The sequence below is a fragment of the Sitophilus oryzae genome, unplaced genomic scaffold, assembly GCF_002938485.1.
Source record: "Sitophilus oryzae breed Bouriz unplaced genomic scaffold, Soryzae_2.0 scaffold_1449_pilon_pilon, whole genome shotgun sequence".
In the NCBI taxonomy this organism is placed as follows: Eukaryota; Metazoa; Arthropoda; class Insecta; order Coleoptera; family Curculionidae; genus Sitophilus; species Sitophilus oryzae.
This window is the reverse complement of record NW_022146114.1, coordinates 861,192-876,131: the sequence shown is the minus strand read 5'-3', so window position 1 is coordinate 876,131 and position 14,940 is coordinate 861,192. Positions and strand designations below refer to the sequence as shown.

Below are 14,940 nucleotides of genomic sequence, written 5' to 3'. Positions count from 1 at the left end.
TTCATGTGATTTTCTGTGACTGAAAAACCCGATACGTGATGTTATCTCTCTTCCGCACTCCGGACATTCAAAAATCTCATTATTTTGTTGCCTCTTTACTTTTTGGTTGTCGTTGTTAACTGAGTTTACAATTCTTCTCCATTGCATTCTATTGTACGCTGCTTCTTCCCACTGATTCTACATGCTTTTCCCGTTTAAGTTTTCATGAAAAATATCCTTGTATCTTTTGAGTTGTCCATCCGGTTTCCTCTTACCCTATACAAGCTCACCGCAAAGAAGATATTTTGGTAGGCGGTTTTCTTGCATCTTGCATACGTGGCCAGCCCATCTTAAGCGGGATTTAGTAATCATACTTCAGCGCTCTCGCAGCTAGCTTTTTCAAGAACTGCTACGTTTGAGACATGGTGGTACCATTTGATTCTTAACAGTTGTCTAAGGTGTCTCTGTTGCAACTTGTTTAATGCATTCGTGTGCCGGTGGCGGCGCGCGGCGCGGCGGTACAGCACCCAGGTTACGCTTCTATAATGGGAATTATTAATGCTGCTATAACTAAATAAAACAAAGAAAAAATATAATTTAAAACTAAATAGAAAGAATTTATTGTTTCTCTATATATAAGTAGCTCTGTTTATTGTTATAAATCAACAACTTTAACATATCATAATTAAGAATTAATAAATAATTTCTTAAATTCGTACAATTCTAAATATAAAAAATACACAAATTATCTTTAACTTAAACTGATGCTATTCTCGGGAAAGTGTTTTCTGCGATGATACCGCATTGATTAACACCGCGCAAAAATCTGATGTAGCCAGATTCACCCCAAGAACTGCCCCACGAGTTTTTGAGGATCCAGTAGTCAGTACCATTTTCAATACCGTATCCAACGGCCAAAACGGCATGATCCAATTTGTTAGGGTTGCAGGTGGTGTCATCATAGATTCCTAGAAAAATAGTAATGTAGTATTAGTAATTAAATAGTGAAATATTCGCATTCAATTAAGTTTCAGTCACATCCTGTTTCACCGGAAAAAAAACTTTAAGTTTTAAATGGTACCTTCGGTATTTTTGACTTTATTATGTAGAAAATGACAATATGAATAGAATGACATATCATATGTCCACTTTTGACATTTTCGCTCAGAAAATAGTATTTTACATTTCAAACTAGAGTGCGACGATATCAATTAAATGTTTAGTTACGTAATCAAGGGCGCGAAGTGTACAATATAGCTTAATTGTCATTGCAAAAAACTCATCGCAACCTTATTAGAACATTTTGAACGGTAAAGCTATAATAATGGCCCTTTATGTCCCTTAAGTGCTATTAAGGAGGTGATTTTTGTTGATGTAAATAATAACTGTTTATATAAATATATTTTTCGTATTTTTGGGATTTTGGTTCTAGGTTTAATTTGAAATTATACTATTTAAGTTAACGTTTTTTATTTTATTTTACGCCAATTTTTTATTTGAGGCATCATTTATTAATTTCAAGTGAACTAACATTTATTAAGGTTGATTCCCACTATACTTTCCATATCAGCTCCCTTGTAGAGGAGAGTAGAGAGAGATAGTATATTATCAGCTTGTAGAAGAGAGAAGAGAGAGATACGAAGGGACATCAAAACTAGAGGCAAGAGGCATACTGATGAATGAATGGCAAAAGGAGTGGGATCTAGATAGATATGGCAGATGGACACATGATCTCATATCAGACATTACTACCTGGTTAGACAGAAGCTTTGGAGAGACGGACTATTTTCTAACTCAGGCATTGACAGTGCACGGATGCTTTAACAACTATTTATATAAAAGGGAAAGATCCACCTCAAATTTGTGCATGTATTGCAAGGAAGTTAATAGTGTCGAACACACACTATTCCTCTGCAATGAAAGGAAGCAGTTTAGAGAGTCATTCCAACGGGACAGTGGCGGACAAGTCTTTAATGCTAAAAATATGATGCAAGGCCTGCTAAGCGGTGAAACATCATGGAAAATTACATATAGACGCATTCGAAAAATAATACAAATCAAAGAAAATAGAATGCGGAAAAGAAAATAATATATACCGCATAGACAGCCTACCAGCTGAAGTAATGCGTAAGCGTTTTCCAGCTGGATAGAGCTTTAGAATGCGAGGAGGGTTTTTTTTCGTCCGTAGGAATCCGACACTACCCAACGGTGTCATTTGCAAGATTTTTCCCTCCTCCTCAAAAAAAAAAAAATATCAGCTCCCTTCCGTTTACATAAAATATATCAGAAAAAACTCAAAATTTAAGTGAGGATGCGGTTTTTTCCTTAACTTGGTCAGTCACGACTAACCTGCTATTTTTAAAATATATCATGTAAATGAATAGGACAATGCACACTATCTATTCCGTTTGTACCAGCTTTGTTAACATTATGTATTGCCCTTTTCAAACGATACAAATTTTTAAAATAAAACTTTCGTAATGATATAAGTTGTACAATAAAAAGTATGTTACTGATACGGGACGGAAGCTTACGATACGGAATGGAAGATTTTTATTGTATTGACGCTTTACAATACAATAAAAAATACCGAACGAATATGGAATGGAAACGGAATAGTGACAATCAACCTTTAAGTGCGTATTTATTTTACTACTATGAGTTCACGAAATCAAATGTTAATGTTCCTTCGTGACCTCTGGATTATACGCATAAAAATTTGCACAAAGGATCATTTAAAAGACATGAGTTAATTATTTGGACAAAGTGAATTTATGAAATTCATACCCTTAGGGAGTAGAATAGGGAATGAAAGTTTGGCTGTACGAAAATGCATTACTATAACTTCTAAAATTATAAAATTTTATAAAAGGGTTTATTTACTGACATCAGTAATACGAACGAAATATTTCTTCTTCAAAACATCCTTCTAGGAATAAAAAATTACGTATAAAGCGTGTATTAGTGCTCTTGAAAAATAAAAAAATTAGTGGAGTATATCAAGAAAAGCGACAATTGAAAACTTCAATTATTTAATTGAAAACTTTATATGTCAGGGCTATTTATTTTAGTAATACAGTTTATATTATGGGACCATAGGTAGAGGGTACATAAACATTGCACTATTTATGTTTTTCCAGAGATTTTCTTTTTTCAGATTTAGCAAAATGTCTTCTTTGGTTTTAGTCAAAAATAACAAAATCGATTATTTGAAAGGATATACAGGAAGAGTCTTAGGTAAGTGCAATTATTTTTAGCGGTAGTATAATATTTTGACCCCAGAAAAACAATTATGAAATTTTTTGCGATATTTTTTTTGGAAAATTTGGAATTTTTTGAAAAACTTTTTTTTAGTTTTTATTTAAAAACCAAAATTTCTTAATAATATGGTAACATAGGTAGTAGAATAAATTTACCAGACAGAAAAACCCGAAAAGCTCCAGTGGTTCCCAAAATTTAAGCAAATTAAAGCAAATTTTTTTTTTAATTTTTGAAAGTAAAATAACTCGGATATTTTGGAGTTATTAAAAAACGGTAAAGAGAAAATATGCTTCTTTTATCGAGATCTACCAGCTCTGAAAATACTTACACTTATTCAAGACTCGCACTGTATAATACCCAGAAAATCGACAATTTCTAACTTTCATATGAAATACGAGTAGCTCTAAAACTCTTAAAAACATAGTTTAAATAGTGCATTTGTAAGGTTCACTAGCTCTGTCTATTATAAAGAGTCAAACAATCATTTAAACCAATGAATGAACGATTCGAGGTGTAACGCGAACGTAGTCGCGGGAAAAAGCTAATAACTGTTTATACAGGGTGCCGCACCTCATTCGCCTCGGTTGATTATACGAAAACGGAAAGATGTAGAAACAAAATATTTTATGGGTATATGCCGGGAGGGAATGTGCACAATTTAAAATTATTTTGAAATGTACAGGGTGTTTCAGAACTAAGATCCATACCAAAGTTATATTTTTTCTTATGGAACACCCGGTATTTTATTTCGTTTTTGGATTCTTGGGCCCAAAAAAAGGTATTTATTATACGGGTTAATTATCCTGTATAATTTACGATTTTCATATTTATAGCAAATTAAGTACAGACCATCTAAAGTAAGTACTTAATATAGTTTTGATTTCAGAACAGTTCTTGTATTTTTAATAATTTTTTTAAGAATGGGCTGAAAAATATATATTTTTGATTTATTTTTTAATATCTCTGAAACTATCGAAATATATTTATTCATATCTTAGGGTTATGTAAAGTGATCTGAAAGGAAACCAAAAATGTAATAATATACAGGGTGTTCCATTTAAAAAAATCATCAATGTCCACTCACACTTTTTTGAGCCACCCTATAGAAGTTAAAATATTTTCCTGAAATACATCCTGATGCATACTTTAGGTTTGCACTTAAACAAAATGCTCAAGTTTTTTATTCTAGGAGCTACAGATGCCCGACGCTCTATTGCCGGACCCTGTATGAACATAATATCGGAAAATTATTAAGACATTTTCCGATCATAAAAAAAAACGATTAAAAAGTTCGAAAACCTAATTTACAAAGATCTATCTGTCAACCTTCAACGCTGGTGTCACACGATTAGCTGACAAACAATTGAAACGTCAGTCTGTAAATCGTAATATAAACAAGATGAAACTTAGAGAAAAATCAACTATAATCAGGTAAAACCAATTGATTACACACAGGAAAAATACATAATAAAATCCTTAACCCATATGTATATTGCAGACCCAACATTCCCACTTGTTGCGTTGAAAATAGACCAAAGATAATCACATCAAGTCTATGTTCAAGAATCCCCCGAAGAAATATGCCAAGAATTATCCTAACACAAGCATAAGTCTAAATAAAGAATGAGTAACCACTGTATAAAGAAAGGTAGGTTTTAAACAGACAAATTGATATTTTATTAATGAGGTTTTATATTACAGTTATCGGAGACAACTCCATCCCAAGAAATTGTTGTGGTGAAGAGACTTAATAGATAAGATATTATTAGATGTTATATGTACAGTTAAGAAGTAAGCTAATTAAACGTTATTATTCTAGTTATTCAAGTAAGTTTTAGTTTTATTCCTAAAAATAAGCAAAATAAGTAAATTTTAAACCGTAACAATTTATAACCAAATATATGTTTTTACAAGACTTTGACAGTTAAAACAACAAATTACAACATATTATATATTGAATATTATATGACTTGAAACACCACGGCACTGGAATTAAGTTTTATGTGACCTTGAACAGATTAGTTCACATGGTAGCGACCGATGAATCACTCCCAAACATTCGTGGCGTTTACTATAGTACCCTTGGTATTTCTTTACTTTATTTGATAGAAAATTACCTTCTCCATAGAATTACATATACCTATGTCAACCTTTGATACCTTTGCATAAAAAACTACTATTTTAAATTTCTACCTAAAGTACCATGATGTTCACAACGACAGTGACTGGAAATACAAAGTTTGTGGTACCAAATTATTCGTAAATATATGCTTTTGCCAAATATCCTAATAAGCCACCTACATTCCATTTGAAAACGAGTTTTGATTAAAAATACGATGTGAGCATCTTTAACCGACAGGGAAAAGACACATTTGACATTGTTACAGTTACATCGAAAATATTTGACGACCAAATCTATTTAGAAGCCTTGAATCCTTAATTAGAAATTAGTATTTTCTTTAACAAAACCATGGAACTCTAAGCGAGAATGTCAAAAGTTAACATATGATATGTCATTCTATTCAGAGTATCATTTTCTATGGAATAAAGTAAAACAAAAATACGAGGCTGCCGTTCCAAAATCAAAAGTTGTAATTTTCGGTGGAACTTAACTACACGGTACTTACTTAAAGTACTAGTTTTTTATTTGAAAATGCCAAAAGTTGGCATATGATATGCCATCCTATTTAGAATGTCACTTCCTATGAAATAAAAAAAATTACTGAAGTTGCCATTTAAAAATCAAAAGTTGTAGTCATCTGCGGAGAGACAGAAAGTGATTGAAACTAACTGAATACGTTAATCAGTACAGATTTCATTCATATACCAAATCTCATTTTTTTTGAAAAAATAAAAACTTTGGGGGATGAGCTACTTTTGAAAAACACCCGGCATAATATACTACCTTTGCTTATAGAAATATAAGTAAAATATCGATTTAATATAAAATAAATTGACTATGTTGGTAAATATTGTGTTAATAGGATAGATTATGAAGTAATTACCACTGGCGTAGAATTGTATGTAATCTCCATCGATAGCAACTGCTACTGGTCCATCAGTAGCTACAGATACTTTCAATGCGTCTTCGCTACCACTGAAATAGACATAGGATTCAATGTGGGTTGCAATTTTGGAAGAGTTATATTGGCAGGTACTATTGGCACCTACAATAAAAACATCACTTTTAGTCTTAAATATTAGTACCGCATAACGTCCTAACTAAATCTAAGTTTACCGAATGACGTTTATCCAGTAAACCTTGACAAAATTATTCTTAACAAAATCAACAAAAAGAGGAAATTATGATATTAAAAGTACCGCATTAAAAACAGGGTTGTTCACCACATACGACACGGAGTATTGTGGCTAAATTTTTAGGAATTGTAAGTTTTGGGTTCATTGAAGGACTATTAGAGCTACAATTTAAAAATATTTTTACAAGATACAGAGTGTTCCAAATAAGTAAAAAATACTATAGTTGTATTTTGTAAAAATATTATAGATTTATTATATATTATTCTATTTTTAGATTCTACGATTGAAATAAAGGTAAATTTGATTAAGGTTTATCACACTTAAACCTTACCGTTTTTGAAATATTCTCAATTTTATGAAATTGCAGTAAAGATTTTAAGGCTTCATTTCTCCAAGAGTATCAAATTTTTTAATACTAAATATTTACCCAAATTTATTTATTGACCGCATATTATGTTGCAATAATAAACAAAATACTACCTTATACAGATTGTCTAAAAATTTATATTAAATAATTACTAGCTTTAAACGGCAATAACTTGTTTAATTTAAATGGAACACCCTGTATATCTTACGGGAATTAGATGCACAATTTAATTGTCTATCAAAGTGTATTAAACCATTATTTACCTATCTCTTCAAGTTTTCGTAGACAATGCATTTTTTATAATTTAGACCTTATTTATCACTATACCCATGGAATATTGACATTTTAGATAATTTTTAAAAATTTTAATTATAAGAAAATGCATTTTGTTTGAATCGTATGTTGACAAAAATATTTTCAAAATATGCCATTACCAATTACCCCTACATTATGTAAAAAAAAATGAAATGAAATTCGCAAACCCAAAACCTAATATTGAGCTTTTTCGGAAGTCTGAATCACCCTTACCAGGTACTGGTAAGTACTATATCTATACCTTCGTATGGATAATCTGATTCATATTGCAAACCATATGCTTCAATGTAGGAGAACGTATCAGTCAAATATCCACCTTGGCAGCCCAAATTGCCAAAGTCTCCTGTACAGTCGACTAGTTGTTGTTCGGAGTATTTGCTTAGATTTCCAGTTTTGATAGCATAGGCAGCTTCAGTAGCTCCAACCTAGAATTAGATTGATAAATTCGTCAATAATATCTAATTTAACAAATAATTTGTAGAACTGATTAACACAAATTTAACCAAACGAAGATCAAAATTGAAAATACAGAGTGGCGCCTCTCATATGACGCGGAGGCTCTAAAGAGAACGACTTTTATGTTTTTAGCCTTCAAAATAATGTTCAGTAATTTACGGAATGCTCTACATATGATGCTATATAATAATGACGTCACCAATCTCTTTCATCTGGTTGTCAAGTGAAAGTAAGAGTTCGACAACATATGACGTGACGGTGAACGATTCCTAAACATTTTGCAGGGTAGAGCACAAAAATACATTCGCCTCGGTTGATTATACGAAAACGGAACGATTTAGAAACAAAATACTTTATGGATATATAAGGGGAGGCAATGTGTACAATTTAAAATTATTTTAAATATACAGGGTTTCAGAACTAAGATCGATACCAATTATATATTTTCTTATGGAACACCCGGTATTTTATTTCATTTTGGGATTCTTGGGCCCAAAATCTTAAAATCTTTGGGTTTTGAAATATTTAGAGATATTTAAATATAGATACTTTCAATGCGTCTTTTTATTGGCATATACTAATTTTTGTGCTGAGTTTAAAGGCAGGGAAATAATTTTTACTGAAAATTTTATTGCTTCCTCAAATTTATACAGGGGTACCAAAAATTGCTGATCCATTTTAAATATTTATTTTACATAAAAACTTTGTTATTTCAAATGCAACATCCTGTATTTTTTTAAATAAATCGAAGCAGATTTAAATGTTCTTTCGAACTCTATTATGGTTTCCTATACCTATCTAGCTCAAATTTTGAATAAAAAACGATTTTCAATAAAATGGCAATCAAGATGGCTAGTGTCTCATGGCAATTTTTTAGTGACAGTTAGTAACTATTTTTAAAATTGACATTAGTTTACGGACATTAATATTTAGATTTATAAGAGTTTACTTAAAGACAGTTTACTTACAATAGTATAATAAGTAAGTGTTCAATATTTTGTCAAGAAAAATAAAGCAGGATGTGCTAGCGGAACGAATGAATATGTTACTAGTGATTTTATTTTGTGAGGAAAATTGCTTCTTGGCCTAAAGGGTTTATGCTCAAAGATATCCAAATAAGAATCTTCCTGATAAGCGCTCATTTTAAAAACGAATTTTCCTATTTCGCAGAGCTAGTAGTATTTATAAAAAAACTATTAGGCAGAAACCTGTCGTTGAAAGTGTGTAAGAAAAAATGAATTTGCCGTAATTGGTTCTATTATAGAAAATCCATATATCTACAAGTCATCGTAAAATAAATCAAATAATTACTTCTTCGTTTTTCTTGATATAAGAAATACATATTTATTAAATATTATTTATTAAACTATTGTAGGGACCTAAATTAAATAAAAGTAAATTGCGATAAATTTTAAATAAACTCCATAAACTAATTTCGATTTTGAATATAGCTACTAACTGTCATTAGAAACTTGCCATGACGACGATGAAAAATTGCTCTTTATTCAAAATCTGATCTAGATAGGTATAGGAAACCCTAATATAGTTTGAAAGATCATTTGAATCTGCTTCGATTAATTTAAAAAAAATACAGGGTATTGTATTTGAAGCAATCAAATTTTTCAGTAAAGTTTATTTCTCTGGCTTAAAAGTCAGCACAAGAATTAATTCTGAAAAGCAATGTACAAGGTGTTGACAATTTTTTTATTATAGTCTGTATATTTAAATATATTTAAATATCTCAAAAACGGAAGTTTGTAAACATATTTAACCCTTATAATAAATGCTTTATTTTGTGCCAAAGGATCCAACAAAGGATCCAAATATAAAATAAAATACCGTTCCATAAGAACAAATAAACTTTGGTGTGGATTTTAGTTCTGACATACCCTGTACATTTAAACATAGTTTTAAATTATGCTTATTGCTTTCCCACATATACCCATAAAATATGTTGTTTTTACATCTTTGCGTTATAATCAACCGAGACGAATGAGGTGCGCCACCCTGTATAAATGTGTGTACATTTCAATACAAACCTCCTTTGGGCCTCCACGTCGTATGAGAGGCGTTGTCCTGTGGGTTCATAATTACACAAAATATAATAAAACTTACAAGAGTAAAAGCCCAACAGGCTCCGCAAGTTCCTTGATCCTGGACGGGGTTAATGACGTTCTTCTCTCTCCAATCAAATGAGTCGGGAATGATTGTATTTCCTACAGGTAAGTCGATTTTTTTGTTGGAATTGAAGGCGGGCTTAGTGGAAAGTTGTAAAGCAAGCATGGCTTTGAATTCAGCGGGCGTCATGTCAGCGAACTGATTGATACCTGGTTTAAATTTAGACTTAGTATTGTCTTTCAGTTTTAAACAATTACATACCCTGGGTGTAGGATTCCAGTCCTTGGTCGAATCGAGCGTTGTGGCTTTGAATGGTACGAAGATTTTCTCTGAAGATGGCAAAACGAGCAGATTCTTCGACATGGTTGTTGTAAGTCTTACCATGCTCCAACTACACAAAGCAACTAATAATATATTGTTTTATTAGGAGTAAAAATTATACTCTTTGTGGCGAGGCTGTATGTTTTTCGTTACTCGCAAAGCACAAAAATTATTTTTTACTTTGAATAACATAATTACTAATAATAATTACTAATCAAAAATAGTTATTTTTAAACAATTTCACAAGTCAGAAATAATATGAGAAGTAATACCATGTAATTAATTTTATGTAGAGTGAGCAACAATGGGTCATAGATAAAGGAAACAAGTTTAGTTACATTGGAATTAGGGGATGCAATCCCGCACCAAAATCTCAATCCCGCAAACCCGCGGGATTAAAGTAACCAATCCCGCGGATCCGCAAATTTGCGGGATTGTAAACAATAAATGCTCTTCTTTTCTCTCTCCGATTTTGGGATGCGGTTTGGACCAGGTCTTAGACGCATCTACTGTGATTAAGATGCTATGTGGTTTTCGAAAATATATTTAGCGAATTCTCATATACAGGGTGTTTTATAATAGTGTACAAACAATTTTTGTACAAACAAGAATCTTTTTTACCGAAAATTTACAATTTTTGAAAAATCGAAATTTTGACTGTGTACGACTAATCTGTATTAAAATTAGAAAAAACAGTTTGGTGTTTTTTTTTAAATTTTTTGTATTAAGGAAAATACGTTTTTTTTTTTCGAAAAATATGCATTTAGAGTCATAGATTTGGTCCTAAATGGTAAAAAAGGCATTGTAAATTTTGTATAGGCCCACAAAATAGTGATAAAGCGTGTATCTTAATCTATCTGTACAAAAATTTGGAGCGATGTATACAGGGTGTTCAAAAAATATATTTAATATTAAATAAACTTAAATTTTATTATATTTTATCTACTTATTTTATAAATAAAAATATTGTTCTGATGTTGAAGTTTTTTTAACTTCTAAGTTATCTGCTTTTAGATACACTCTATATCAATAATTTTTTGGCATATGCAGAATGTACAAAGCTTTTTGTCCCATTTAGGACCATCGTAAAAAAACGTCGTATTTTCCTTAAAACAAAAAAAATAAAAAACCGATCAAATTGTTTTTTTCTAATTTCAATACAGATCAGTCGTACTTGGTAAAAATTTCGATTTTTAAAAAATTGTAAATTTGCGGTAAAAAGATTCTTAACCAAATTTTCACTCTTATTAAACACCCTGTATACGAGAATTCGCTAAATATATTTTCATATTTTCGAAAACCACATTATCTTCATTGCAATACATGCATCTAAAACCTAGTCCAAACCGCATCACAAAATCTTTTTTAGTTCATTTTAGATTTTAAAGAAATGGCGAATGTTCCAGGTTTGATAAAACAATAAACTAAATTCAAGAACTGTTTCTAAAATTACAATATTAAGCCCAAAATAAATAAAATTAGAAAAGAAATCTATGAGAATATAAATCCCGTAACATTATGTCTAAAGAAATCTAACAATTAACCTGTTTGTTTCACTTATTTTTAATGGCCAAGCTGCAAGGGGAATCCCCTGGTGTCGATCCCGCAAATCCCGCACGGTAAATCCCGCAACTTTAATCCCGCGGAATCACAGAGGGATCCCCCATTTGCGGGATTGCATTCCCTAATTGGAATGCTCGACTTGCCGTCAAAACTTATATTATAATATAAACTCGACTTGTTTTGGGGTGCATACGTTTACGTTGTACGGGATCTGGCGCTGCTATAGCGGTTTCTAAGAACAACCGTAAACAAGAACAGAAATAATTTTCTCTTGTATAAGTAAAATCTTTAAAAATTATAAAATCTTGCTAAAATTTAAACTGCCCTCATTTAAAAAATAACGAAAAGTGTTTGAAGCGTCCATTTTCAAAGTAATTATTGCTATCTTGTGAGTTTAGTGAATTATTGCTATCTTGTGAGTGATAATTGTGAAAAAGTGGCATTAAAAACTTAAAAAGCTGTGTGAATTGCAAAAACCATCGTGGATCGTGGCATAACGTCGGTTTCTAATGTTTCATAGGTATTTCATACATGTCCTTATATAAAATAAAGTTTCTTATATGCAACACACTGTATTTTATTTAAAAAATTAAAAGAAAATAATAAATTTCAATAAATAATATTTGGCGACATAAGTCCGGAAAAAACCGAACCGCTCCGAAGTTATCAAAAACATCGGAGAGCGACCGTTGTTAGAATAGCGCCAAATAGTATTTTCATTGTCCTTATGGGCACTTTCCAATTTAAACTTGTTTCGTTTGTCTATGACTGACATTAAGTATCAAAAATCAAATGTACAGGGTAGTCGAAATTGGTCTGTTTTAACAGAGAAAACCTTTTTCCTGACTAGATTGCTCTAACCTAACCGCCATAGATGTCATGGGCTCGATTTCTGAGACACGTTTAATAGCGTAAACCGCCTGTTGATATTTTCACTGTCAACTGAGATACGGGGTCTTTTTGATTTTTTTACCATTTGTAAAAACCTTTTTAAGGCACTTTTTTAAGCAGAATCCAGTTTTTCTATACTGCTCTTTTTGTCAGAAATAATAAAAAATATAATTTTTTAAATGGATATCGTAGTTGGATATGAACTTCAAAAAAATGCTGGCGTTTAACCCTTTCCAACGATATAAAGTTATGTGTATTTATTTCTAAAAATGAGAGAAATATTAAGTTTTTTATCTTTGTATCGAAGCAGGCAATGATTTTGTGTTCACCTATTGCCTAATTATTTGTTATCACAATTAAATATACTATATTATTATTTATCTCTGCATAAATTAAAAACTTCGTCACTCAGAAAAATACGTTTTTTTAATTTTGTTCTTTGTTTAGTGTATCGATTTATCTTTTTAAACGTCTTTAATTATGCAGATAAATAATAATATAGAATATTAAATTGTGATAAAAGATAATTAGGCAAATAGGTCAACACAAAATGAAAGCTCGCTTCGATATAAAGATAAAAAACTTATATTTCTCTCATTTTTAGAAATAAATACACATAATTTTATATCGTTGGAACGCCAGCATTTTTTTTAAGTTCATAGCCAACTATGATTTCCATTTAAAAAATTGTTTTTTATTATTTCTGACAAAAAGAGCAAGCATAGAAAAAAACTGACTACGCCACTGGATTGTGCTTAAAAAGTGCCTTAAGAACGTCTGCCTTAAGAACGAATTTTATTATTCCGCGAAATAAAAAAGTTATGAGCAATTTTTCAAAAAGATCCCGTATCTCAGTTGACAGTGAAAATATCAACAGGCGGTTTATTCCATTAAACGTGTCTCAGGAATCGAGCCCATGACATCTATATCGGTTTTGCTCTATCTAGTCAGGAAATAGGTTTCCTCTGTTAAAACAGACCAATTTCGACCACCCTGTATACATTGTTGCTCAATATACATATAATTAATTAGAAGGTATTACTTCTTATATTATTTGTGATTTGTGAAATTGTTTAAAAAAATATTTTTGATTTTTGAAATAAACTATCAGGTTCCATTCGGAGTAAAAATGAACTTTTTGTGCCTCGCCAGTAATGGCAAACGTACAGCCTTGCCACAAAAAGTATAATTTTTACTACTTTACGTTTGACAAAGCAGCGTTAGCGAGTCTGACATACAGCTGAGGCACAAAAAGTTATTTTTACTCCGAATAGAACATGCTATTTTTTTTTCAAACGCCACAAATAAGTTTTTAAACAATTTCAAACGTTCCAAATGATAAATAATATCAAAAATATTTAAAACTCATACCTTCTACGTAGTTTTATATCAACAAACTATGGTTACGGCTCGTTGAGTTTAATCATATATTTTCGTACTTTTAATGCCTAGGCGTTAAAATGAGTTTTTTATATTGTCAATCACGTCGCAAAAATTAATACTTTTGTGACGTTTGAAAAAAATATACTACTTTTATGCTAAGTGGATATTTTCAAGTTACAAAAATAAAATCTCACTTTGAACGATTGAAATAGGGCGGCATCCTGCTCAAGCTGAGAAGAAGCACTGACGGCAACTATCAAACAACTAGCTAAGATAAAAACTCTCATTTTTACCGTTGGGTGGATCTTGGAACAATAAATCATTGACTTTTCATGTACTGTATTTATAAGTAAATGTAATTAGGACCTATAAAAAGATTAAATAGCCCTTGGAAATACCAACAGTCTAATTCTCGAATGGAGATATATACAAATATGTACTACACTAAAAAGTCGTTGATTACTGTCTATAGTTACACAGTGTTCGAAAAATTTACCAGATTAATGGCTTATAATATTTATTTTTATTTTATATATTTTTAATCAAAATAGTACTGATGCAAAAGGATATTGCTAATGTATATGCTGAAAATTGCTCGGTGAATTGAAAAATGCATACAAAGATAGTTACTGTTACTTCAGACCTGGTAACAAAAAAATGTATTGCCATAGTAGTAGTCATTCAAAAAGAATAATGCATATGCTGAAAACTGTCTAACAGTTGCTATAAATATTGATAGCTAATTGATTAGAATTCCCCTTTTCCCTCTGGCTCTCGATATATCCCATGAATCCGGAAATTTCCCACGAGTTGGCATCACTGATCCCTCAAGTGGTAATGGGCCGAACGTCTGGTAAGAAGGACGGACAATAGATAGATCACAAGAATTACAGCATGGTGTTCATGATACCCACGAGGAATTAAGAGACCTAGAATAAGACCAAACCTGAGATGGAACCATGATATAACTTGAGCCCGCATAGCAAACAATAAACAATGGGCGCAACTACAAAGAGAGTATCTAAATA

The 14,940-nt window shown here is 31.3% G+C and overlaps 1 protein-coding gene across 1 annotated transcript; it reads right to left on the bottom strand.

Moving 5' to 3' along the window:
• Nucleotides 1-596: 596 nt before the first annotated feature.
• On the bottom strand, nt 597-14,397 carry LOC115877394 (cathepsin L-like proteinase). Its single transcript, XM_030893544.1, has 6 exons — nt 14,107-14,397; nt 10,016-10,145; nt 9,752-9,963; nt 7,422-7,605; nt 6,246-6,407; nt 597-947 (listed from the first exon to the last, which is right to left on the bottom strand). Exons 1-6 carry the CDS (start codon nt 14,233-14,235, stop codon nt 736-738), a joined length of 1,029 nt encoding a protein of 342 aa, XP_030749404.1. The 5' UTR covers nt 14,236-14,397; the 3' UTR covers nt 597-735.
• Nucleotides 14,398-14,940: the final 543 nt, after the last annotated feature.